The 27820-nt window shown below is 39.2% G+C and overlaps 2 protein-coding genes across 12 annotated transcripts; one reads left to right on the forward strand and one right to left on the reverse strand.

Annotated features, from left to right (window-relative positions):
- Positions 1–861: 861 nt before the first annotated feature.
- On the forward strand, positions 862–8137 carry prrt4a (proline rich transmembrane protein 4a). Of its 3 annotated transcripts, none has more exons than XM_027161569.2 (4): positions 864–1037; positions 2291–2883; positions 3527–3679; positions 4429–8137. In XM_027161569.2, exons 2-4 carry the CDS (start codon positions 2379–2381, stop codon positions 6318–6320), a joined length of 2550 nt encoding a protein of 849 aa, XP_027017370.2. In that variant the 5' UTR covers positions 864–1037; positions 2291–2378; the 3' UTR covers positions 6321–8137. The 3 variants fall into 3 exon arrangements, with proteins under 3 accessions (XP_047678360.1, XP_027017370.2, XP_047678359.1); XM_047822403.1 differs by lacking the exon at positions 864–1037 and adding an exon at positions 1046–1765; XM_047822404.1 differs by lacking the exon at positions 3527–3679 and having other exon boundaries at positions 862–1037.
- On the reverse strand, positions 7691–27417 carry impdh1a (IMP (inosine 5'-monophosphate) dehydrogenase 1a). Of its 9 annotated transcripts, none has more exons than XM_027161572.2 (16): positions 27399–27415; positions 23249–23347; positions 19911–19959; positions 18497–18598; positions 17263–17337; positions 16964–17170; positions 16640–16727; positions 16334–16533; positions 16117–16207; positions 15898–15993; positions 15656–15799; positions 15411–15555; positions 14939–15082; positions 14463–14546; positions 11948–11964; positions 7691–9376 (listed from the first exon to the last, which is right to left on the reverse strand). In XM_027161572.2, exons 2-16 carry the CDS (start codon positions 23344–23346, stop codon positions 9306–9308), a joined length of 1611 nt encoding a protein of 536 aa, XP_027017373.2. In that variant the 5' UTR covers position 23347; positions 27399–27415; the 3' UTR covers positions 7691–9305. The 9 variants fall into 9 exon arrangements, with proteins under 9 accessions (XP_027017373.2, XP_027017371.2, XP_047678365.1 ...); XM_027161570.2 differs by having other exon boundaries at positions 16319–16533; XM_047822405.1 differs by lacking the exon at positions 7691–9376 and adding an exon at positions 10399–11172 and having other exon boundaries at positions 16319–16533; positions 27399–27417.
- Positions 27418–27820: the final 403 nt, after the last annotated feature.

Here is a 27820-nt window from a genome sequence, read left to right on the forward strand (position 1 = left end):
ACAATTTGCATGTTGTGCATGTTGGGATCAATTATTTTTCCCTACCGAATCTTCATTCAGAATTTAAACGTGCAGTCTTTAAGCTCCTCATATACACCAACATGCCTTCAGCCTTGAAGAAACTGACATCTGAGCTTAATGTAATCTCTCTGCCTAGCTGATGCTTATTACATGGTAGTGAATGATGAAAGTGCAAGTGGTGTTGGTCATGGGGTGAGGCTACAACACTACAGGCTACAGTCACTAAGCAACCAATGAGGAGGGTTATGGTGGATCCTGAGCCTCCCCAGGTACATTAAGCAAGAGGCAAGAATATAGACACCAGTCTTTGTCAGGGCCATGTTATCTTAGCCTTCTATCCACCTGGCTTTTTGGAAGGTGGGAGAAAACCGGAGAACACAGAGGAAACCGAAGGACTTAAGGAGAACATAGAAAACTTTGCACAGACAATAACCCAAACATAGGTTCGACTCAGGGACCTTAAATCTGTGAGGCCACTCTGTGACCCACAAAATCTTTTTTTTTTTTTTTGGATCTCACTTATAAGGAGTTGCTTTCAGTGCTGTTTATTAAAATTGACAAACTGAAATGAAACATAAAAAAAAAATGAAAAATTAAAAAGTATTCCCTTGTGAATGTGATCTTTTGCCTGGAGAGAGGTTTTGACTTCCTACAGTATTTTGCAGTTTGTTCAGCGAAGTGAGACAAGAGGAAGTCAAACACCTAGCAGAGCTAATCCAGTCTTGGCAAAGAGAGATGGACAGAAGAGCTCGGATCAACACAATTGGAGGGAGATCAGACACATACATTGTAAGAGCGTTGGGGGAAGTGCAGTCAGATAGGGGGTGTGTCAGACAGTGTGCTTCTGAGAGAGAAACTGAAGCAGGGATGGGGTGTGTATGAGTGTGTGTGTGCGGAGCAGAACAGGAGCGAGTGCACTAAAACTCACACACATGCGCAGGAACCGACAGAGACGGTGACAGATTTTCAGCAGCGGCTAAGGGATTACTCCTATTTTCGTCTCCATCCTTCCTGGGGTGAGCCCCTTTCCTTTAACTTTCACGTTATGTGCATGTCTCTTTAATTGCTGATGGGTTTGAGAACATACATCACGGAATGCAGCTGCCGAGAAATCAGTCCAGTGCTTGGTCATGTGGACCAGATAGGCATAGCCATACATCATCCAGAGAAGGAGGCTGTATTCAGAGAAGAGAAGATGAGCAGAAATTGGGGCAAGAGGACTTGAAAGGGACGAGAAAAAAACTGAGGCTTCTACTGCAGATGACTTAATGCAGACCTTCTACACTCAGCTAGGAGAGCTGCTATTTAATTTTTTATATTCACATTTTATTTCCATAGAGATCAGGTACTGTAGCTTTGCTTTTATGTGCATCTATTTATAAGGATCAATCAGTAATCCCGATTGGGATGGAGTGGAAAGCCCAATTCAAATGATTAATGAATGTTTATAGGGAAAGATTGATGAGGATTGACAGGACTTGGGGTTGTAACTTCAGCTGTGATCCAGTGATTTAGAGCTCTCGAAGACAGCTCCATTACGACAGAACAGTTCTGCAAACTGGGGCAAGCTGCGAGAAGAGGATAATAATGCCAAGAGGAAAACAAACTGACCAGAAGATAAACCGACCAGAGCAGACAGCTACATGAAAAGCAAATTAAAGGAATAAAGCATTATTTTTTAACCTAAGCTCTATGTTATGCATCTGTAGTATTAAGCAATAGCAATCAATAATCATTTCAACAGGTATATTTCTGATTGTCGAATTGAAAGCTTTTTACACAATATTTTAAATAATATTTATAATTTAATGTAAAGTTGTTGACTTCAATCAATAAATGCGTAAAATGTGTGACTTCTAATTACAAATTCAGTATTATAATTTTTTTCCTTGGGTTGTGACAGACATGGCTAAAAATCGAAGTTTTATTTTCTGAGCCTTGGTTCTTGAAGGCACCTGTCCTACATCTTTCAATATTTTCTCTGCTTATTCAACTAATCAGTTAATAAACAGCTCGTCTTAATGTAAAGTAAGTGTGTTAGAGAAAGGACTAAAATTGGTAGGAGTGGTGGGTACTCCAAGACTAGGGCTGGGATCTTTGCACTAGAGCAATGCAGGTGTAATGACTAATTATTTGCCACATGTCTATATTTAGGGTTTAAGTTATTCACATATTTGCCCAAACAATCCGTTATTAGTTTTGGGTCAAGAGTTTTTGCATTATTTTCTCAGTGACGTTTTTTTTTTTTTAAACTTATCACTCGTTTCAGGTTTAGTGCCAAAGAAGTGTTGGAGACCTGAGATGGAGTACATCAGGACACAGTGTGAGCTGTGATTTTTTTCAAGAGGGTTGCAAACATGATCCCTCACAGTGCAGGAGTCACAGTCATTCTCAGTCTTACTTTGATCAGCAGCTTACAGGCTGCATACCTGACTGAAGATGGAGGAGACCAAGCACAGACACAGACAAGCCCTGTTAAAGATCACAAAGATGTTCACCGTGCTGGCAGCTTACTGTGGAGCAGCCAGACATCAAGAGATAATATGGACACCACTACTCCACCAATAGCCACTGGCCTTCCATCTCTAATCAACTTATTTGCAACATCTTCCAATCCAGCCTCCCAGGTCAAGAGCAAGGAATTCAAAGCTTCGGGATATACAACATCTCCAGATCAGAAAACTGAAATGAGGCTAAGTGATGCCTGGGAATTCAGGCAGTCCAAAGCTAATGCTCAAAGATCACATGACACAGGAATGAAACAGAAGCACACAGACCTACTGACAACTCTACAGGTTGACAGAAGAACTGTTGAGGAGCTCACCAAGAGGCCACCTAATCTTGGTACAAATTCCTTAAGAGGTAAACATTTATATTTATTTGTTTAGCAGATGCTTATAATCTAGAGGTTTACAATTCAGAGAGTAAATAATGCAAGCACAATAAGGAGCTTGCTTTGGCACTGTAGAGTGGTAGCAAAGTGGTGCTGGAACTTTCTAATCAGCCTAAATAGCTGCCCCTAATCCTGAAATACGAGAAATGTCTCATAATTTCAAACCATCTTGTAATAAAAGGCACATTTTGATTTGCCTGATCTGATTCCACTGTCTTCAGACTGCTGTCAGTACTCTGTAGTAGCATAGCATGTTATAGTCTTACACACCGCAGTGTTCAATCAGTATTCCAGAGGCGCACAAGGGACATCCGTCTCAGCAAGTGGGGGGAGGAGGGGGAAGCCTATGATAGATGCCAGAAGACATGCTTCTCTCTCCACTCATTTTATTTTCCATTTCATTTCAGTAAACATTTAGGATTAATAGATAGCTGAAGTCAACAAGGTCTTATTTATAGATTGTTATTGATATATAGATTTTTATTGTCCCGATTTAATAATTACTTGATTTTAATTATGATTTGATGATGTTTGTGAACAATTTGGTCCAGGATTTTTTTTTGGTCCAGTTGATTAAGTGGAGATCAATAATCTATTGCTGCCTTTATACAGATAGTTTGACATTAGACTCTACATCCAGTCAGACAACTCCAGGATTGGAGAAAATGTATGAAGGTCAGTATAAGAAAAACAAGACATCTAGGCCGACTCTAGACAAGACATCCAGACTGACTCCAGGACTGACAGCACACGCTTTTATTCCAGGTAATTCTTAGCACTCACTCTGATTACACAGATGCCTGATACACACTATACGGTCCATCCTTAGCTTAAGCAATACTGCTGATTCATACTTTTGGCTTCTAAGCATCCATTAATGCATTTGATGCAGAACATACTGATGAATCAATAATAAATAATCAATATATACATTATTTATTACACTTTGATTGTGCAATTTTTCCACTTCAATCCCCTTTTTACAAGGCAAAGCCAATGAATTAGAAAGAAGCTAGTTTTTGGTCAGAAATACAGGTAACTGCTTGAAATGTGTCACTTCCTGGTTTTTAAATAGTTACATGAATGAGAGCAGTGCCAAGGTCAACGACTCGTAATCTGCACTGTGTGTTAGACTGCATGACCTAGTTATTTCAGCCCTACTTCCACATCTCTCACTGTAAAATAGGCCAGCTAATTACAACAGCTGATGCTTTATGTCTTTCAGCTTAAGGGACTGTTTTCATCATGATGCTGACAGTTGCCTTGGGACAATCTACTTTTTTCTATATATAAATTACCTTTTTTCTTTTGAGGAGAGGTTCTATAATGGGATGCTCAACATGATTTATAACTGGTGGATTGATTTGTCTTATATTTCATGAAATACAGTGTTAGTCTGAGTACAATACTTGTACAATACTGAGTACAATACTTACAATAATATGTTTTGTAAACAGTTCCTAATGAGGTGAGATGGGAAAAAGTTTATAATTATATCATTTCTGTATTTTCAGGCTCGCTTTCACGAGATGACTGGAATGACGACTTAACTGAATCCTCATCCCTGCCTGACTGCAATATTGACACCATGGGGGTCTGCAACTCCTCCAACCCTCTCTGGAGCCTTGGTCTCCCTGACAACCTCACCAGGGCCCTGAATCCTGCCTCCCCAATGCCCCCCCATGAGAATGTAACACCATCTCCTTCTATAATAATGACCCCACCTCTTTTGGTGCCATTATTTTCAGACTGGAATGCTGCAATGGCAACGTGGGGCCTGGCATGGGAGCTGCAGGTATACGGGCTGGGTTGCGTGTTCTCTCTGGTGGCTGTATTGTCTGCGCTAAGTTTACTGTGCCTCCCTCTGTGCCAGCCATCCGGCTGTGCCAACTTCACCCTCTTGCATCTCCTGCAGCTGCTTATTGGTTCAAGTCGGGCTTTCTGGCTCATTTATGACCCCTATGGTCAAAAGGAACGCCTCCCTGTGGCCTGGGCACGGCTCCTACATGAGGCCGGCTACCCATGTTTAACCGGAGCATTTGGCATGCTTCTTGTGCTGCTTTCTCCTCAGCTACTCTCTCAGAATGCACTGCGGCGGTGTATTTGCTTGTTAGCTATGCTCATGCTGCTTCACATGGCCACAGTTCTGGGCACAGTTGGAATATTATGGATTTTTCCTTCCCTCCCTGTTGTTTCTCTGCTGCCACCTGCAGTCTTCCTGCTTCTTTCTTGTCTCCTCTCCACTTCATACCTGCTGCTCTACTGCTGTGCCCGTGTTGAAGCCAAGCACATCTACAGGCTGAGGGAGAATTCACCTGATCGTCTGGCATGCCAGGCCAGTCAGTGCCCACTCAGTGAGGCAGGAGTGTGGGAGCGGGCAGCTGGAATGGGACTGGTCTCAGCAATTTTCCTCCTGGCATGTGCAGGTCTCAGGCTCTATGCCATCCTGCATACACTGGGAATGACTGGTGGCAGGATGGGTCTCATGCCCTGGTCTTGGTGGGTCTTTCAGCTATGCTGCAGAGCATGCGAGGCATGTGTCTGTCTCACTCTAGCACTCATCCTCACACACCCTCTACTCTGCTGTGGAGTAGCTCGTCCCAAACTAAGTCACTGGAACTCATGGTTCAACAGGTCATCCACTAGGAATACAGTGATCACCAAACCACAAATACTGTCAAGTGGTTGGACCAAGAAGACTGGAGAGACTCTGCATGAAAGCATGTCACGCCATGAGAGTGAGAGTGTGCCACTTTATACCCTAGCAGAGCTGCCCCTTGGAGAACCAGAAGGCCTGGAGCTTAACTATCCCAATAGCCCTCAACCTGCCCCTGCACAACCTCCTAAAAATGGACTTTTGGTCTCTCCTCCTTCCTTCCTCAGCCTGTATTGTGATTCTACAGTAGATCTAAGGCCTCCATCTCCTATTGATTTGCGGAGAAGCATTGATGAGGCTTTAAACAGTGAGGCTCTATTCCATCGCAGCCTGTTCAGCTCCTCCAGGCTGTCCCTCAGCACCCGGGGGCCTCCAGATGGCCAGCCATGCAGAGGAATACCTGCAGAACCATCACTCTACCGCACTGCATCATGTGGGGATGTGGATTTGCCTTCTGCACCATCGCCACCTGTATTAAGGAGCAGTGCAGCATGGAAGGCCTCCAACTTCAACTCCTTACGTGGGGGAACTAGAAGTCATGGAGGTCAGGCATCTTTTTATACTGGCTTTGGCCCTGGGCGCTACTCTCAGAAGCAATACAGGGCTCTGGGCTCCATTTCTTCCAGAGAGCATTTGTATGATCAACACATTCGCACACAAGCTGATGAACTGGCTGTGCAAGCTGAATTCATCAACGTCTGCAGACAGATAGACTCACTGAGTGTCTGCAGTGACACCATTGAACTGTAGGTTATCACAACTGAGTTAAGCAGCTCTAAGAGTGGAGATCATCTATAGCCCAAGTGCATGAAACCTAAACTTTCAAAAGGGATTCTGTCGGAGATGGAACACTTATCTACTGCAGTTTATAAAAGCTAAAAGGTTAGCAGACTCTTAAAAAATGCCACTGCTGTGGTTTTACTTTTAAGAGAAAGGAGTATTTTAAAATATAAAACCTGATTTAGTACTGACTGGTCATTTAACAGTTTTATGGCACCATAAAATATTGGGAATTGGGAGGGTTTCAAATCCATATTCACAAAATCAGTGCTTCTGTGCCTTTTTCAGTTCTCCAATAACATTATTCTGGAAGTGATTTGTCAAGCAAATTATGATTCAATACAGAGAAAGCATTGAGTTGATTTTGATGGATGTATGAATTTCGCTCCAGCAATGTACTTTCCTATTGAGTTGCACGTGTAAATATTTTCAGTTTAAAGGCACCATCACGGTTTGGGCAATTAATTTGTTTTGGTAATACAATTGATATACAACATTCCTAATAAAATATACTATAAATAGAGGAAAGATTAAATTTGTATATACAGTATATATATATATATATATATATATGTTGGCAACAATTAACTTTCAAGGCAAAATCTAATAAATCAAGAAAGGAAGGGCTTTTTCTCCAGCAGCAATATGTCTACGTTTAGCACTTTATAACCGGATAAGGCGTCACAGAGAACGGAGTGTGCTTAGGTGTGGCTTAACTTAGATTATTTACCAGAGGTTTTCAAGGGAAGTCTAAGATGACAAAAATTATTAAGTTGATAAAAGTTTGTAATACTAATATAGCAACACCAGTCGATGCATGTATGGGGAAATAGTTGTATTTTAGGCTCTTATTTCCTCCCCATCACAAAAGATTTAAAATATTTTACCTTCTTCACTTTAGCCTTCATTCTTTTAATTTTTGTACTGGATTTAGAAGCACAAGTCAGAACTTCAATTATACATCTGTGTTTTTATAGGTAACTATGAAAGTTTATGAAAATGGTAAACTTGGCTGTTAGCACCATGTCGATATTTATAATGAATTAATGGATGAATGAATAAATAAACAACGGCTTAATGGATGAATGAATAAATAAACAAATAAATAATGTGAGAACCATGAAAAGATGGTTGGATGTGTAAATTTCTATAACAATATTTACTTGAACCTGTTGATCCCATGATCCATTTAGATTTGAGACCATCAAGTCATCACAATCCATCCCATCCTGTGAGGCTATTACATAAACCATAGCATATATATAAATAAATCCACACACTAAATGCCAACATTGCCACCTTGTGGTATCATGTAAATAAAGAAATGATGAGACAGCATCTTGGATCATAACCATCTTTATTAATGTGACCATTTTGCAGATCATGGCTGAGTGTTCAGCTTTGGGCGGTACTCCTGTACAACAGTAATACATGAGCAGCAAAAGCCTTTCAAAGCAGTAATTATTAAATCTGCCTAGAGGTCAAATCCCAAAACTGCACCGTTTAAGCTCTAATTGTGCTTTACATCGCTATAAGCACAGAGATTAACTTGTTTGCTCTGACATCATTCTCTGTCTGATGAACTCTGGTCCTGTAGTCTCCTGTTCACACTACATGAGATTTCAGGTCCTCGGTTTATTGAGCTACTTTACAGAATATTGTCAAAAAATAAGATAGTAACATTGAACATAATAAAGGACTATAATAAAATAGATTTCTTTGAGCAGTTTCTTTTGTCCAAAAGACTCTGTACAAATTTAGGGAACTGCCTGACTTGCCAGCAATCACAGACAAAATAAGAGGACCTGTTGAAAAGTAAACCTATTTTATACATGCTAAAATTCTAATATCTCAAGCAAAAAAAAAAAGAAAAAAAGACAACACACATCCACACAAACAGAGATGACACCTTTGGACATTAGAAATTGTTCCTGGGAATGAATTAAGTCTAATATTCACTGTATAGCATACACACAATCACGTTTTGGTATTACACTTGTATAGTGTAGTGTAAGTGTACACGACTAACATTTTTCTTACATTATTATCCAGACCCCAAAGGAGCTGTGACTCTTCCAGGAAATGGAAACTGTGCAGTGATATAGCATTATGTCACAAACTTTAACACACAGATGACAAATGTTGCTCTTCTCAGATCAAAGTCATCCCCAACGGAAAGTTTAACGCTTAAGGGTTTCCGATACAAAGCAGCGCTACTGTAACTGCAACCGCTTGTAAATCATTATCGTGGTGTTGGATCCATAGGTGATATTTCGTTTGTCCAAGAAAGTATGTGTGTAGATACTGAATTAAAGACCCTCAAATAAATTCCACTCATAGAGCATCTCTGGTGTAGCATTTTAATTCTAGAAAACTTGATTTCTAAGGTGTGCAGGTGGAAAGGATCTCTGATTTTTAAGTTAAGGCTATCACTTAGCTTCTGGTTCTATTACAGAAGCCTGCTAACTGGAAAACCTAAAAATTTTGTGAAATGTGAACAAAAACTTTATATATAAACTTCATTAACTTCCATTTACCATTCGCGGTTTAACACCCAGTAGCCTTATAGTGACAAAAACACTAGCCAGGTACACAGTATTAAAGCTTATTGCTTACAGGACCACAGAGAAGACATTTTGACTACACTGAACACAAGTTGAAAAGCAATGAGGGTTATACTATCCTGTGAGGACAACGATACATAAAACAGAAGAGGATTGTCACATGAGGAGAAAATGAAAACAAAACAAAAAACAAAAACCTAAAAAGCCAGTTGTTATCATACAGCAGTGCACAGCAATGTCCATGTCTGTGTTACAAAGGTAGAGTGCAGGATGCCTGCACGACTGCTGCTGAACACACCTGGTTCGGAAAAACAAACCATTGTTTCTTCAAAGGAGGATGACCAGGAGGAAGAATGGGAGGAAAAGAGGAATGTAGAAGAGATCAGATGAATCAGTTGTGTTTGGTCACAGCTAGGGTCGTATGTCCTCTGCTGCCACCCTCAGTATAAGCGCTTCTCATAACTAAGTGAGAGACAAAGCAGGTCATTAACATTTAACACAAGATCAGCAAGCTTGTATCAGTGATTCAAAAATGTCCATTTTAAACTTTGTAAAGCGTCAACAATGGACCTGCTGTCCATAACAGCAAAACAGAAATGAATTTTTTTATCATACTTTCCAGTTAAACTTCATTTTAACATTGATGGGAACAGTGTCCCCTTTACATGCTTTAAACCAGTGGTCCCCAACCCCCGGGCCGCGGACCGGTACCGGTCCGTGGACCAAATGGTACCGGGCCACCCAAGGAACATTAAATTATTTCCATTTTATTTACTGTGGAGAACTTCTCTCGGGTTTGTGCAACTTTCCATGGACAAGAGGTTAACCGGGAGCTGAGAGACGTCACCTAAAGCCGCACCAATACCGCACATGCGCAAAATATCATGATCTCGGGCCGGGTTTAGGTGACGTCTGGAGCTGAGCGGCTGCAAGCGGCAGTGGTGTTGTAGCTTTGGTGGAGAGAAGGTGTGTATCGCTCTTCTCTCTGTTCACCGGTACTTTCTCATGTTTAACAGTGCTTGGTGTACGTGTATATTGTGTTTGCTCAAATTTAACCCACAAATTAGCAAAAATGAGCACGAAACAGACGTCGTTAGAAAGTTAGAAACTCTGCCGGTGTTCTGGATTAAAGTCATGGCGGAATACCCTGAGATTGCCACCACAGCACTTAAATCCCTATTGCCATTTCTGACATGCTATCTGTGTGAAGCGGGGATTTCTGCAGTGATGGCAACCAAAACAAAACAACGGAATAAACTGGACATAAGCAACACACTTCGGGTGTCATTGTCTCCTATTACCCCAGATGGAACCGTCTCGTTGTAAAGAAACAAGCTCAGGGTTCTTATTGATTTAGTGTTGTAGTGAGTTAAGTAGGCATGTTTAAATGCAATTAAATTAAAATTATTCATTTTAATTTAATAGCATAGAAGCCACGCCCACCCCCCACCCCACCGGGCCGTGGTAAAATTATCAAACATTCACCGGTCCGCGGGGAAAAAAGGTTGGGGACCACTGGTTTAAACCATGTAAATGGCCAGTAGAAGAGTTTAACTTCTCAGAAGAACCCAAAGACAATGGCGTGTACAAAACAACACATTGGTACCGTGTCAGTGCTATAACTGCACAGCTGGACTTGGACTGACTGTGTGAGTCGGTCGCCATCTATGCATTTAAAGTTTTCCTCACATATGTAAAAGAAGGTTGTATTTACACATTAGATGTTCTTTTCTCTCGTGGTTCAGGGTAAACAGTTTAAGAGAGAAGAGCACAGCAGTATAAACATAAAATAAATAATGATGACATGAAGAGACCTGATTGAAGAGACTGTTAGATTGGACACTAATTACCATATAATCTTGGGCTGATCTAGTAACATGTTATGTAGCTATATGATTAACCAGAACTATTAAACACGGAATCCTGTTATACGGTATTGCTTAGAATTATATAGACTGATATTTTGAACACATACTCGATGACAATTCTCCGTGGCTGTTTTGCAGTTATTAAGCATACAATGCTTCTGGCTTCCTGTTTAAATGCACATAATAATCCAGTTCTTCAAAGATCATTCAACACCTCCCTGAATACCTGAATGTGACCAACTGGTGTAAGATTTTTGTTGTGAATGATGTGATGAAAGTTTGGAGGAAATCCCTTCAGCCTCATTAGACAGAACTCACCTGTGTTCAAGTGATTAGCAAGGAGCTTCTCACAACTCACACTCCTCTTTATTGGTGGCGGAAAACCGCAATCTAGAAAAAGTTACTGATAAATTTTCTTTTTTTTTTCTGTCAGTGGTTTTCACTCTTCTTACTCTTTTACTTTTTCCTACAACATGCTTATATTAATACATATAATGAATGGGATTTCAGTGCAATGCTCTTAGATTTACCTCATTACAAACAAGCCAAATCTGCATCAATTGTAGGTTTAGATTTTGAAATTCGTTTGTTCTAGACACCGTTCATGCACTACAATTGTAAGAAAATGAAGATAAACTTTTTAAGCAGTATTGTTACTTCCAGGAAGTGAGCTGTGTGTTGTGACATGAGATTCAAATCCATAACCCCTTATACCCTCAAAGCCCCAATCATATCATTTTAATGGAAAACCGGCGATTAACTCTATGAAATAATCACAACTTAAACTGCAACCAACAAAACGATATTAGTTAGAATTCGATATTTCCTCATATCCTCTTTCAGCCCGAGCTCTATTTGGAAAAAGGTAAAGATCAGCCAAAAGTGCTAATATACATAATTACAGGTAGGACATGGCCAATGTCAGGTTATTTAGCATTTTTGACTCACCAAGCCTTTATTTTCTTATAATTTGCATACAGAGTAGATGTAGAGCGTATGAGCTGCAAAAGGATGTTAGGAGCATCTAGAAATTAAACGTAGACAGTGACCTCAAGGGAAAAAATTTAACTTTTCACTAAAAGATCCTACAACTCACAATCCCCTCCACCATGATTACCAAAAAAAAAATAAATAAACCCCACAGACATGAGGACTGAGTACTTACATGGCACAAAAGTATATCTACGATGAGTGCATAAAAGAAAGGAGAAGAAGACAATTTCACATCATTCCAGAAAAAGATATGAGGGGAAATAATAAAGTGTTTTGGGAGGACTGTATGAACTAAGAGGGGATTGCTGAGTGTCTGTTATCTAAGTAAAAGACTTTAAGAAAAACTGGTAGTGAGAACAGACCTGCCAAACCCTTAAGAGGAATAAAATACAGTCTTAGGGAAGGAGTTTGAGATGCTTTCAGGGAAAAGCTGCTGCTCAACCTTTTAAGTTACGATGCAGACACTCGAAAAGTTGTAATAGAAAAAGTTGCAAAATAGAAATGTTTATAAGAGAAAGAGATTTATTTATACCAGAACAAAGAGAAAGCTCTACAGCAACTAATAAGAAACTGTTCATGTAAAATGTTTCAGTGTCTGTATCTGAATAAAAATAGATGAGTGGCAGCTTCGTTTCCCCTCACGAATACACTTACTGGCCAGGGATTTGAAATCACTTTCTAATCTTTAGTACTTTTAATATGATTATAGACTCAAGGTGAAAAATTGCCATGCTAGACTATTTTCAGATGAAATAATTCAGTGACGGATCTAATAAATATAATTAACTGCTGTTAACAATAACATTTATACAATATTATACTATGATACTTTTCTTATGTAAGCAAACACTTAGATTTTTTTTTTTTCCATTAATCACCTACAAACACGCTTCACTTAACTTGACAGGAAGTGAGAACGCGATCGGTAAAATTAGATAAGACGAGAGACTATCAGATAAGCAAAGTGGGCGGGGCTTCCAGACAGACTTCAAAGCAGCTGTGTAATCACTCCAGTTTTACACGTGAGGTGCCTCATCGGTTATGTTATAATGTTGGGAAGGGAGAGAAACAGCTCCGATGTTGAATTGTGTAGCTCTTACACTAAATATTTCAAGGTTGGCAGGTCTGTAGTTGTGTTTAAATAGCAGTTTAAACCCGAGATTGTCTGGTTATTTTGTTACGTTAAATGTACCATTTTTTGTAATAAACAACTGAGATCTTTGTCAACTGTAAACAACTCCAGTATGCCTGCAGTTTTACATTCAACTATCTAAAGTAGATCACTTAATACACAATCAAACATAGTTCAGATGAAATTTACTATCAGCTTCACAACTGACTGGTGACAGCATGAACACACACAATAAATATTTATATTGCAGACATTATATTCAGGTCTATTTGAGTTAAGAGTAACAAAGATGAAATAAAAGTGTTAGTGATTTTGGTCTTAGTCACAATCCCTAAATTTATTACCACCTGAGACCAGGAGGATCCCCAAAGATGGGAATGGGTTGCCTATTTCCATTAAAGCAAAAGAGAACATGAAAACAAGGGCTTATATTTCGCCTTCTACAGTTACACTATAGAGCCAAAAGACTGTACATGTGACCATCACCCCCACATGTGGGCCCAAATGTCTTTTCCAGATATCTTTGCTCTTGCACTACAGTTTTTTTTTTTTTGCTTTTGCAATCTTGCTGTTGCACTACAATTTTTTGGCCGTGTGCACAAAACAAGCTCCATGGTTGGAGTGAAAGTGCTTTGTATATAGCCCTGAAATCCACCCCACTGAACACCTTTTGGGATGAACTGAAATGGTGACTACATGTCAGACCTCCAAGCCTGACCTCACTAATGCTCAATAAAAGCATGCGAGTTTGGTGATCAGGTGTCCACAAACTTTTGGCCATAGTGTGTCTTACATCGTGTGTATGTCCTACAACAATTTATGCTGTCTTGCATTTGCAAGCACCTGCATAAGGACTTCTGCTAATGTTACACATCCGATCATTTGCTGCTTAGATTTTAGTTTGATGCCGTTTAATATTCTCATGGGTACAGTCTGAACAGTCAGACTAGCAAAAGTAAGGGCAGGTAAAAACCTCCTCATCGACCTGGCTATATGGCGCTGCTTTGGTCTTAGAATAAATTCATTTTGAAGTACAATTATCTCAAAGCAGATGTTTTGCCACACAGTAAGATTCTCTGACTAAAGAAAAATATTTTCTCACATACTAGATCATTTAAAACAGACTATGCAATGTGACAGATACAAAATCTGGTGATTAAAAGATTCAAGATTCCGATTCCTCTCTGATTCCTATTAGAAAATTGCTGTGAAAAACTTAGCAATTTTACACTAAGAACTGTGCCTTTTTCTCTTGTCTAAATGAAAGATAAACACCACAGAACAGGGCTTGGTGTCAGTGGGAGTCAGTGGAACGACTTATCGCTGTGTATGTGAAAGTGGTCCACAAAGCGTGAGAAACAAGAGATAAAGGCTATTTGTCAGTCTCAGCACCTGTGTATCTTGAATTCTCTGAGAGTCTCTGCCTGACACCTGCTGGAGCAGTCACTGAGCATGGCGGCATTAAGTAATGGACACCAAGAAAGAGCCACAGAGACAGGGTGACCGACTGCTTATGCAGTCTGCGCGGATGTGTGTAGGGTGAGTGAAGACTTACGAGTGCAGGCCATGGACGCCGCCCTCCACCTGAGCAGACATTGTCCTCTTCTCGAACTTCAGCTCTCCAGAGTACATCATAGAGCTACGTATAAAACAGAATACATGCATTATAGGCACATGATTTGTACAAACTTTAATTAGTGGTTCTCAAAAACAGTGATTTTTACATTTTGTTACAGTGGCTGAAATCACAAGTCACCATGATCAAAGGCTTGGACTTTGTTCATAAAATAAATTCCTGCACAGAAAAAGAGGAGAGTGGTAAGAAGAGGCCGGACACACTGGTTCTAGCTGACAGGAAAGCTACAGTGGCTCGAAAATCATTAAGGCTATTTGACAGCAAAGAAACACTGGGGTTAGTTTTAAACAGACAGGTATGTAAGACACCAACAGTTCTTGTAATTCCCACAGTGTTTAACATCCAACATTAGCATTTCCAGTACTTTAAAATGATTACGTGAGCTATGGTCTTACCGCAGGATGGACAGGCTCTTTGCACCAATATCCTGACAGCCATGTTGAATTCCAGCAATGAGGTATGGCACAAATTTATGGATAGAGCCTTTATCCTGAACTGAGCCTGATACTCCCTGAGCTACCTTCACCTTGTCACCCTCACTGTAACACACACAAACAAAGAAATACAAACATTCAGCAATACAGAGAGAACATAAAGATAAAGATGAACAGGTTAAAAAGACATCCTTTATTGGCAATAAAAAAAAAAAACAATAATATTATGTGTCATTTTCAACTCCATTAACAGTCAAGCTAAACTTCTCTGGATAAATATGAAAAATTATATTAATGTAACATTATGTTTAGACCATTTTGTAACAAGGACCAACAGAAGTGTAAAAGATCTAGAGTCCTTATATATAATGTAAATAAAGCCTGTGCAATTAAACAGTAAGCATAATAATGTTTATAGATATTAATACCGTACCTGAAATAGCGTTTTTGGCTGCTGCTGTTTTTCTCCATGGCGTCTAAAGAGCCCATACCACGGTACTTCTTCAGTCTTACGCCATCTGAGAAAAAATACTCACCGGGAGCTTCTGTGGTTGCTGCAAGCAAGGAGCCCATCATCACTGCAACAAAACAGAGCAAAGAGGTAAGAGAAGCGGCACAGCAGAGAAACGTATGAGCAGAAAGAATACATTAGAGGACTGATAAGCCTGTGACGGCTACCTGTGGACGCTCCCAAAGCGAGAGCCTTCACCACATGTCCAACTGTCTGAATGCCACCATCTGCGATTACCGGCACTCCGAAACGGCGCGCATACTCCGCTACTTTATACACAGAGGTGCCTTGGGGTCTCCCACATGCCATCACTGCAGACAAAAAACACACTTTAAAAAATCTATTAAAAAATACACTGATGTAAGTTTTCATATTAAACATAAACATATAACCTCACACAGACACACACCTTCCTGAGTGATGCAGATGGATCCACAGCCCATGCCCACTCTGAGAGCATCGACACCTGCGTCAATCAGATTCTTTGCCTGTGCAGCGGTCACAACTACAGAGACAAATTCACTTTTTACCCTGAGTAGTTTAAGAATCGCTGAAAAGTCTAAGGACTTTTTTTACATGATTCTAGGCAGAAGAAAAGAATAAACAGCAATAAAACTTAGTGACCCACCATTTCCTCCTACCACCTGTAGCTCAGGGTACTTCTGTTTAATGTAGTTGATCATGCTGATCTGAAACACTGAGTTTCCCTGAGAGGAATCCTAAACACAGAAAATAAAAGATTCATCAGTCATAGAGTACATACAACAACTCGGGGGGTGGGAGAGAGATAAAAAATAAGACAGTGAGAAGTGTGCAAAAAAAGAACATTCCAGCACCACAATTACCAGCACCACCACGTCCACTCCAGCCTGCATGAGCAGGTCCAGTCGGTATTTGTCATCCTCACGCGTGCCGATGGCGGCACCACAGAGCAGCTGTTTACGCGAGTCTTTAGAGGCCAGAGGGTATTCTCTGTTCTTCTTCAGATCAGTACGGGCAATTATAGCCACCAGTTCATCACTGTCATTCACAATGGGCAGTTTACCTGTTAAAACAAAACTTGCCATCAGTCATGATCAAGATCAGTGGGAGAAAATGAATAATTGCCACCACAGTAAGCACTTGACAAGAAAACCAAAAAAAAAACAGACCTTTCTTGCTGCGCTGCAGTATGTCGTTAGCCTCTTTTAGAGTAACTCCAGCTGGTGCTACCACTAAATCCTCACGCTTTGTCATCGCCTGGCAAATTCAAATCACAGATTTAACATGTTTAAAAAGCTTAATTTATCTTGCTACAAACTAAACCTTAAAACCAAGAAACTCAAGGATACTACTAAATCAATGTAAATATATATATATATATATATATATATATATATATATATATATATATATATATATATATATATATATATATATATGTATATATATATAATATGGAGATGTACTGGTATATGTCTCATTTGTTTACAAACCTCCTCCAATGGTCTGTCATAGTCTTTCTCTGACAGGAAATCAATGTCTCGTGACGTGACGATTCCCACCAGCTTGCTGCCCATTTTGCCAGTTTCGGTTACAGGGATGCCGGAGAAGCCGTGCCGTACCTTAGCCTCGAACACGTCGCCAACCGTGTGCCGAGGGCTCATCACTACCGGATCTGTGATAAAGCCCTGCTCAAATTTCTGCCACAATCACATGTAACATTTTCATGATTAGAGACCTCATCACGATGCCCGTTGAACACATCAAGAAAAAATAAGAGTCTGAGATTCACCTTCACTTTCCGAACTTCATTCGCTTGGAACTCCGGTGTGCAGTTGTGATGGATGATGCCGATTCCACCCATGAGCTAAGACACGAATTAGGAAAGATGTCAAGGCAAAGAGCCAGATTATATCTTCGCTCACGCATTCTGAAGTGGGCACAACTCTGATCTATCTCTACTGAAGGCTACACTATTCACACTGAGAAGCATTAGGAACAAGTCTGTTTTCAAAGCTGAGCAGTTGGAGTAAAGCCGCCTTCACACGGCACACGAGAAACGACCGCCGATAAACCGGAAGTCATTCATTTCCTATGGAGAGTCGCAAGGTCACTGCGTGAGGTGCCGACCATCTGCGGATCCGTAATTTCCGGATCCGTTTTGAGCGTTGGATCTGTTAAAAAAATTTGTGCGACTACACCGCATCCGATATGCCGACCGGATGTGATGTATTCCAATGTTGTCCAATCAGGATCGTGTGCGCGAGGTGATGAGAATTATTAAAAAGTATTAACATAAACTTTAGTAATTTTTAAACTTTATCCAAAACAATCTTTTTGTTTTAAATACATTGTTATTGATAAAAAAAGTAATAAATTATTAATATTTATATTGTGTTATGATATGTATTATTTTTAATGTTGTTCCCATGTTTCCTCAAAAATTATTTGTGGTCTTTCTGGATTGCATTGATTGTTTGTACTCCTAACTTGATAAATGCTAATTAAGTTTGCAAACATTTAGCCCATTTCAGTAACATGCTTCATTTTTCCTGTAAGCATCTCTGTATGATTCAAGAGTTGGATCATAAATTAACGGGTGTTCGGAGACCGGGAGAATCACGCTTCTCTCCCATGTTGACGTCTGCACGATCATATTGCACATTACGTGCGACTGTCACTAGGGGGCCAAATCCGACAGTCGTGTCAGTTTGTCGTGTGCAGTGTGAAGGCGGCTTAAGTGGCAAAGTTTTAAAGCTGCTACCAACTTCATTAGAGTCTCTGTTAATTGAATGTGACTGTACATCTAAAGAGACGTCTAAAGCTAAATGCTCTTACCTGAACAAGCAGTATACTGTATAATCACAATTTATATTTCTAAAGCTTCACACTTAATCTTGTCCAACATTAATAGGTAAGCAAGTGGGTCAATCTTGCATTAAATAGGCAAAGAGAAATCTCCAATTTCCCTGCACAGGCTTTATCACCTCAGAATAGACCAGGGTGCATGTCTGCGTGATACTCACAGCCATAGCGATGGCCATAGATGACTCGGTCACAGTGTCCATGGGAGATGAGATGAGCGGTGTCTTTAGGGTTATCTTCCGGGTCAAAGCCGAAGTCAGATCCTTAATGATGACATATAACCCAAAATGAGCATAACAGATATACTAATTATTGAAAACAACTGTACATATCAAAGGAAAAAGTGCTGGATGTCAATTAGAAATGATCTTGTGTTGTCATGATACCTTGAGGAAATTCGATTTAGTTGTTGTGTTAAAATTATTATACCATTTTTACAGAACTGTTACATAAATCGCCGTAAATATATAAAGAATAGCATCCTACAGTGGCATACGTATATGTGTCCAAATATGAAGCATGCATCAAATACAGACTTGTTAACAATTCCTTGATTTTAGTGAACACATTTTCATGTATGTTGGACAGGATGCATGTCATACAGACCCTCCAGTCTCCAAGTCCACTTGGCTTTATGTAGGAACGAAGCAAGCAGGTTTCTTTTTAATGATTAGGGTTACTTTACTCTGTATTGTATGACATTTCAAGAAGAACATGCAAAGTAAGACCTACTGATTATATTATTGCACTGTACAAACTATTCATTCCATTGCATTGGTGGTTCGAGTTACTGACCCCTATTTTTATCCGAGACCTCGTTTCAGATTGCTTACTCAAACCTTTATCTCCTTACAAGCCTTTCTCCAGCTAGAAAGTATTCATACAAAACAAACACAGGTGTTTTTCACTATCTACATCAACATGCGCTCATATAACATCCCTGTGGTCGGAGTCAAGAAAACATCTTCCACTCTTTCTCAATTCCTCCCTCCAGAGAATACATGCAGACAGAGACACTTTAAATGGTCGGCTTGGTTCGTCGTCAAACTAGTACTGCAGAATCAGAGGCAGCTCAGGGCCTGCTTTAATAAGAACATAATGCTATAATCATATAAAGCACCTTTGCAACAAACGTGAACTAGAAACATTTAAAACGAACAATCGACTAAATATAAAGGCATTTTTTCCTCAGCGAAGTTCTTCTCTCTCACAGCACCATGTGTATAGAAACGGCACCTTACTTGTAAGAACATGCCCTATGCACCTGGGATGCTGCCGCCAACTGAGCCTCTCATTTGCACATCTCATTTGTGCTCCTTCCCCCCTATCGGCTGTCCCTTAATCAGCTGTTTACCATACACTCCGCTCCCTTCTTCAGCTTGTTTCCAAAGTGCACGGCGACTGATGCATCTGTTCCAGCTTGATGCTTGTGCTGGAGGTTTTCGGACTCGTGATTTAATTAGAAAAGTTCCTGCTCGGTAAATCGTTATTAAACGTGGCATGCTAAATGAAGACATACGCTCTGGGGAAAGATCGATGACTTATGCTGAGCTGGTTTCATGCAGAGATACTCACCACTTCATCTGAGGTGAAGTCGATGAAACCAGGCAGGATGAGAAAATCACTGAGCCAAAGACATCAGACAAAGAGAAGATAATTAGAGAGATGGTGATGATACACACATACAGGACATGCACCATTATCTTTACATGAACAAATAACAACAACACAAGTGCGTGATGAGTGTTCCTACAGGGAAAGTTACGAAGCGCAAGGCAAACACTTTATTTATGTTTCTTAACTCAACAAAACTAAATCAGAAGTAAACTAAACTGAAATTTATACAATACAAAATTAAACCTGTAAACACTTCCAGGACCGACATTTAAAACCTAACTATCATAAGTGACAACACAAAAGCAAATGAATACTAACAATCAGAATTAAACAGAGAAAGGCTTTGTGTAGCATCTAGCTGTGTGAGTGTATGTATTTAATTAGGCTAATTCAATTCTAACTGGAGGCCTCACAGCTTCCAATGATATGTCATAGTCACAAGTTGTCAGCTGCTAACATTTTTTTAATAGAAGTGCTAAAAGTTTGCTCCAGTTTTTAATGGAAAGAAATGCACACCTGAAACTCTGCCTGTGATCCACTGGCTGAGAAACGGCTTTTCTGAGAAACTCTAATGAATTTATAAAAACGTTTGTTTATACTTTAAATTGGGAGACACGAAATGAAACAAAAAGGCTAATTAAAATGCCTAGAATGTGTAAATCAGAAGGATATCATTTTCCATATAAAGTTACAACTAGTTGAGATGTTTTATTGTATTGCAAGAGAATCTAAAACAGAACGAGTAAAGCGAGACACCATTCGCTGCAGTACATGTTTCTGTAACTTAACTTGGTTACACATCACCAGGTATGTGTTAGTGAACAGTATAATCTAGTTATAAAGTGTGGGGCCAAGAAACATCCTGTTAATGTTAAATCTTCACTTTGCAACATCACACAGCTTTGACAGTGGCATGAGTGTGACCGTTGCATGAGTTTGCCTTTAGTAATCTCATGACCCTGATGAGATGAGTGAGTGAAAGACTGGCTCAGACCATCACTCACTCTCACACACACACACACACACACACACACACACACACACACACACACACACACACACACACACACACACACACACAAACACACAGTTAGATAAGAGTCTGAGAGTAAAATGCAGATAGAGCCTCCATTAGAGATTGCAGACATAAACAGAGAAACAGAGACCATTACTTTACTAATGAGTTATTCACAGCTGATATCAAAGCTAGTACTTTGTGCTATTCCTGTTTAAAAGACAATCTATCTTTCTATCAACATCCCTCTCACATCACGCCTCTCTGTCTGTTTCTCTGTTTCTATGGATACAGTCTCAAGGTTGCCATACAGCTCAAAGCCATCTCCCTGACAGATGTCCTGTGAAGTGCTGGTCTATAAAAAAGCAGCAGCTGTTTACACACACTTCTCTTTAAAACTACTTGTCACTTTCCAATAAGTGCAGTTTTCCACAAGAAGATTGTGTGTTTATCTATCAGATTACGTTTAGTTATGATTGGAGTGGAAGTAAACTGTTTAAAAACTTATAATACAGTGTTGTCGCTTAAGTCAAACCCAGAAACTTGAAAGTCAGGTACAGGCACCTACTTGTCCTACAAAAGGTTAAACCACATCATTTGTTTTTTCATTCACTTTACAGAACCGGAGCCAACACACATATACAGTACCGGAGTTTGTTCCCAGAGCAGAATTATTAATAGCTTCTGGAATGAGTTGCAAATATTCTTTGATTTTTAACATTACAAACTGGTTTAAACAATGAGCTTAACCCAGGGCAGAATATTTAATTCATTGACGAGTAAAGCGGTGATGTTTTAGAGCAGCAAAGCAAAGCACTAAAACGTGCTAAGCAGTGCCTCCGTCTACATACGTCACTAGAATTAATCCAAGATAAAAATACCAGATGCCAAATTTTCTAATCACAATCAGTCCAGATGTTGATTCTTTAAAACACACATGATTAGTTTAACCAGGTTTAGTTATCTGAGAATACTGTGATCTGTTTTTCCTGGAAAGGGCATGAATACTGAGACTTGAAACCATGAACAGAAACTCCTGGTTTTGTAACTTGAAGTAGAGATCAGTCATTGGCTAACACGGATGGTACAGAAGCCATGTAATTTAAATAGCCATGGTTCAACAGACCGATAAGAGCATTTTGTCTTCCTGATCCTAACACATAACCTTGATTGAGTAATCATATACTTATATGCACTATTATAATGGCAGGTTCAATGTGAAATTACAATGTATAAAACTAAAATGGAAAACAGGAAAAATACCATTCCATGGTGTAACATGGAACACCACAATCATTAACAAAAACAATGACATGCCCAAGAACAGTATGTCCCACCAAAATTTATAAAAGGACAAGACAAATTTTACAAAGGAGGGTGTGAAGAGACCTGCAGCAACATTAAGTGAGCTGCAGGAATACCTGAGAAATACAGACTACTCTTTGTTCGGCGCAACAATCTCTCATGTGCTTTAAGTGTCTGGGCTTCAGGATGGAAAGAAGTTGTTTCTCACAAAAATCCCAACAAAATCACCACAAACCATTTGGCAAAATGCAAGAAAATTTTGGACTTAATTGCAAATAGTGTGTTGGATGCAGCGTAGCATGACGGTGTCAACATCATGCTTTAGGACTGCTTTTTTTTCCCAGCCAGAACTAGGGATTTCATCAAGGTAAAAAAAAATATGACTCAAAGAATACATCCAAATCAACAAAGAACTGTCTTAATCAAAAGACTGAATCCAACCAGCGCCCAGGCTGAAACTACTAAAAGTCTGTGGGCTGCCAGACTAGTCCCCAAAAAGACTGAGTGAAATCATTTTATTAGAAAGTTAAAATCTTTTTGATTATAATTGTGATTTCACATTGAACAAGGCAAAACTACTGTTTCTAATTCTAATCTTAATTCCGACACATTTCTAACGACTAAACTGTATTATGACAAGTGAGGTGGAGTAGAAGAAATAATTGTTGCAGAATGTCATTAATCTGGGTTTGGTCCTGAACTCGACGAGTGTGCGGGGATTAAATCATATTAGATATACGAAAACAAATGGTTACTGGCACTGGATTCAATCATGTGAACCAGTGTACATATTAGAAATAAATACATCCAAGAAGTTTATTTAGTGTAGGACGGGTATTTCAAGCTTCTCTTGCTCCCACCACACCTCCTACCACTTTTAGATGTCTTTGTAATTAGCTTGATAGTAATAAAAGTGACGAGGAAAAAACTGGAGTGAGAAACTAAAACCCTTATGTGGAAAAAGTGAAGGACTTACTTGTACGTGAGACCGTCTCCTATAGCAAAGAGCTGCTGGGCAGTGAGTCCATCTTCTGGGACATAGCCAGTCCCTCCACTGATCAGATAATCAGCCATACTGTAGAAACACACACACACATGTACAAACTGAAGGGATAACTACTGTTGTTCACCATACAGATGGAAAACCACATGTATTTTTGGTATTACGATTCCAGTCTATGTTTATTATTATTATTATTATTATTATTATTATTATTATTATATGTTTGTGGATTTCAGTCCTGATTAGTCCATGGATCTGGCATGGACCAAACAAGCCCTCATCACTCTTCGCACTGTATCTCGCACCCTCAGACCTACCAGCACTGCTCGACTGGTCCCACCATCTCTCAGTGTAAGATGTAAGTATACAACAACTCTTTTCAGTTCTGGCACTGAGGTGTTGGAACAAACAACTTGAGGACCGAACAGCCGAATCTCTGGCTATATTCATACTTATTCATGTAACACTACAGCTAGCACATCCTTCCGTGTTTGTTGTTTGTATGTATGTATGTATGTATGTATATATATAAGTATGTGTATATGTATGTGTGTGTATGTATGTATGTATGTATGTATGTATGTATGTATGTATGTATACGTGTACGTATGTGTGTATGTGTGTGTATATATATGTGTGTGTGTATGTTCATACACACACACAAAAAAAGAATAAATAAATAAATAAAAAAAACTTTGAACGGTGTTTTAGTCTCATGGTATCTTAAGTCTGTAGCCCAGTGAACCAGAGTTAATGTGTCCAATGATACTGATAATGAGAACGGAGCACTTTTGTGCGTCCACATATTCTAACCATTATTATTATTATAATAACCATCACTATTATTATTATTAATATTAATGAACTTTATCACCAGTGTCACTATTTGCTATATTACAGCAACTACTACAGCTTCCGTAAGAGCACCACATGGTGTGTACAGTACCGCCTGCACGCTGGTTCTACACAGTGAAATAAGCAGGAAATACTTTTTCTGGATGTATTTATCCTGACTTACAGTATTTATTTTTTTAGCTGCTGACTTACAGTATTTATTTATGCTGACTAGCTACTGATTTACAGTATTTATTTATCCTGACTAGCTGCTGACTTAAAGCATGACGTAGTTACACATTAACGACTTACGTATATTACGTAGTGACGTACGTCGCGAACTACACCCGATAAAGTGGCGTTTGGGATTCCGACTCTGATTTTCTTTCTTCTCCGCGCTTTAATGTCGATGTATCGTGTAATTAAAACGCCTCCGCTGTCTCTTCCTTCCTCAGTCACAATAATAAACGTGAATTATGAGCGTTAAGCCGTTAATTCGGCACTTACGTGAATAGTGGAGACGACGTGAAGGTTTCAGCAAACTGAACAAAGATCCGTTAAAACGCTTCCTGAGGTGAAATAGATGATGAAAAGAGCAAAAACGAAGGCCCTTCTCTCAGATTACTCACATGACGGGCGCTTACGAAGCCTTCATAAAAAACCAAAATCGATTTAAATTCCAAACCAAAGCCCCAAAAACAGTAAAGCTCGTTGTTTGTTAGTTAGTTGTTGATGTGGCTGAGTAGCGCGTGGTCCATCCGCACGAGGCTCCAATTTTCTAATCTTTCGTTCCACGTTAGAAAAGAGAAAGAAAAAAAAACGACGTCACTGCGCCTGTAGGAGGCGCTGTTGAGTTCGTTGTTTGTTTGGTTTGGTTGTTGTTGTTCTTTTAAAATTATTTTTAATTTTCTTTCTTTTTTTTCTTTTTTTTTTTTTTTAAAACAAATGTCGGCTTCATAAGCTGTAACGTGTCACACGCGGAAACACAAAAAGCCCACACACATCTGAGGACATCCTTTTAACAAAATGTGAAAGTGAAAATAATCTCAGTGCCACAACAAGCTGTAAATCAAGCACGAAACCAAATCTGCCATCATGTACATCACTTTCATAAGAACCAGAATCAGAATCATATATATGCTCTTGGTATATACATCCTTACATACAATATATACATATAAACATACATACATACACACACACACACACACACACACACACACACACACACACACACACACACACACACACACATACAAATAGATAAGACTTGTGCATTCGTCTCTTATTATTATTATTATTATTATTATTATTATTATTATTATTATTATTATTATTATTATTATTATTCCATACCATCCCATAAATAAAGACAGCAATGAAGCTTTCTTTAAACTATTTCACCTTCAACAATATAATGCATTTATATAGTACACCTAACGAATAGGATCAACAGACATGTGTATATGAGAAGTAGTGTCTAATCGCTTAATTGGACACGCAATGTTCGATTAAATGAACAGGCATTTAAGCAGCAGACACATAATGACCAAACTACTGTATGCTGACTGGCTTTTATAAAATAAAATTCTTCTCAGTGAGCTGATCCAAATGATCTGTCTTAAAGAGCCGCAACCATCCTGAATGGTCGCTATATAACTACAATTATATATCTGTAATTAATATTTGTCTAAGGGCAAAGTATCCACTTGGCAGAAGTTTAACAGTAGTTATAATTCTACCCTAGTCACTGAAGTAGCAACATTGGAGAACATTTTTACCTACAATTTAACCTACAATTTTTTAACATTGTTATGATATAGTCTCAGCAAAATTTGTAGCGTTAAGAAACCATGTAAAATACCAGAGATAAGACTTTTGGTTGCATCAGCTAAACCATTTAGACCAAATGCATACTGAGTGGACCAAAATATCCTGAAACCCTTCTGAAATGTGGCTTCAGTTCTGCTATAAATAAGAGCCGTTGTGAAGCTGATCACACCAAAAGCAAGTCTACACAACAATAAAAACCACTGACTTTGTTATGTGAAGTTTCATTGTTATGTTCCACTATATACAGTAGCAGCGTAAAAAGTTATTTGTCTAAAAAAATAATTTGTTCTAGCTTGCTTTTTCGATTCTAAACTACAGACTAAATAATACTCTTTATTAATGTAATTCTCATGCTTATTTTAACCATGCTGATGGATAAAAAGGCAAATGGTCATATTTGAATAGTGCTTAAGAATATCAAGAGCATATGCAACAACATCAAAATGAGGAAGCATTATTATTCTGACCTTATAATTATGTTACACACTCTTGGGTGTTTCTGTAGTTGTACTCTGCTATTAGGCTTTAGTAATTCTTACAGGAACTTCAAAAATAAATTGGCATATATTTCCTTTCAGTAAGAGTAAAGTAGAGCAAAATCAAGTATATCTGTAACCCCGTGCCCCGGCTGTAGCTCGGCCCAAGCTTTTAGTGGCTAAGAGGATTGTAATATGTCAGTTCCAGGTACAGATTCACTGTGCTTTTTAAAGGCTAGCTTTTACATAGAGGGTCAAAACCACTTCTCAGTGTGCTCTGGCTACATTATGAAAAAAACTTTGGTGAGACATAAACTTTAACAAATTATAACACTAGACCATAATGCCACAAAATCGAGTGGTCCATCACAAATTTGCAGTTACTTTAAAAAATGATCTACAGTAGAAACCTAGTAAAACAACACTGATCAATGAAGACCTACATAGAGTGTAGTGATAGTTTCTCATGCTGGAGACTATGAACTGTGAGGGGTTTTTTTTTGAAAAATTAAGTCTAATTTAGATGTTAAGTAAGAACATCTTAGTCCCAAGTTTTGTACTTATTAGAGAAGCTTTAATCGGGATTACATTTAATCTTACTTGCGAGTAAATATTTAAAGACAGCAATGTGCTTAGTTTTTGTCTGAGATGTTAAAATATTTTTATTCCAAATTAAACAAATTATTTAAGATGTCAACTACTCAACTGTCTTTCTGTCTTCTACTATCTCTCAATTGCACCTGTTTCCTTCTTTTCACGTGTCTTATACTCTCTTGTGTAAATTACATTAAGCAAATATAAAGGTTGCTTTCACGCCACCATTAAAAACATGTGTGAATAATTAAGAAGGCCTTTACCACTTAACACTTTTTTCTGGCCTGCCTTTGCTCCACTAACGTTAATGAAACGTTTTAACAAAACGAGTGTCTTTGTATTTTTTCCTGTTTTTTTTTTTTGTGTGAAATGTAGCAGAGTTTCACCTTTCTGGTTCATATCCAGCCTGGATGCGGGTGGCGCTGTAGCGTTGGGCTGCTGTTTCATGCCCGTGCCCATGTCCATGTGGTGTGTTGTGTCCGAATGTACCATGGAAGTGGTGCTCTGGATCTCGTGGGGAGAGCCATGGCCTGGCCGGCTCTGTGTCTCCTACAATGCGACGGTAGTCGATTTGATAGCTGTCACGTTCCTCACGTTCAGCATAACGCTCATAACCATGGCCCTCCATTAGAGCAAAAAAGCAAAGTGTGCTCCTCCACTGTGGCCCTGCGCCAGCCTAACTGACACCCTACGACTCACCCCAGAACAGTTAATGCACTTCTGAGTGCGCATTCACTGGGGGTCACGCTTGAGCAAAACACACACATACACACCCCCACACACACAGATTCTCAGATGCTGGATTCCT

Source organism: Tachysurus fulvidraco, chromosome 13 (genome assembly GCF_022655615.1).
Source record: "Tachysurus fulvidraco isolate hzauxx_2018 chromosome 13, HZAU_PFXX_2.0, whole genome shotgun sequence".
Taxonomy (NCBI): domain Eukaryota; kingdom Metazoa; phylum Chordata; class Actinopteri; order Siluriformes; family Bagridae; genus Tachysurus; species Tachysurus fulvidraco.

What these genes read in the sequence shown, in the direction of transcription:
- prrt4a (XM_027161569.2), top strand. Translation starts at nt 2,379, where the DNA reads ATGATCCCTCACAGTGCAGGAGTCACAGTCATTCTCAGTCTTACTTTG. An exon ending in TGGTACAAATTCCTTAAGAG is followed by an intron (nt 2,884 to 3,526) that starts GTAAACATTTAT and finishes GCCTTTATACAG; the next exon opens with ATAGTTTGACATTAGACTCT. An exon ending in AGCACACGCTTTTATTCCAG is followed by an intron (nt 3,680 to 4,428) that starts GTAATTCTTAGC and finishes CTGTATTTTCAG; the next exon opens with GCTCGCTTTCACGAGATGAC.
- impdh1a (XM_047822405.1), bottom strand. Translation starts at nt 23,346, where the DNA reads ATGGCTGATTATCTGATCAGTGGAGGGACTGGCTATGTCCCAGAAGAT. An exon ending in GGAGACGGTCTCACGTACAA is followed by an intron (nt 19,960 to 23,248) that starts GTAAGTCCTTCA and finishes TCTTTGGCTCAG; the next exon opens with TGATTTTCTCATCCTGCCTG. An exon ending in AGCCAAAAACGCTATTTCAG is followed by an intron (nt 15,083 to 15,410) that starts GTACGGTATTAA and finishes TGTGTGTTACAG; the next exon opens with TGAGGGTGACAAGGTGAAGG.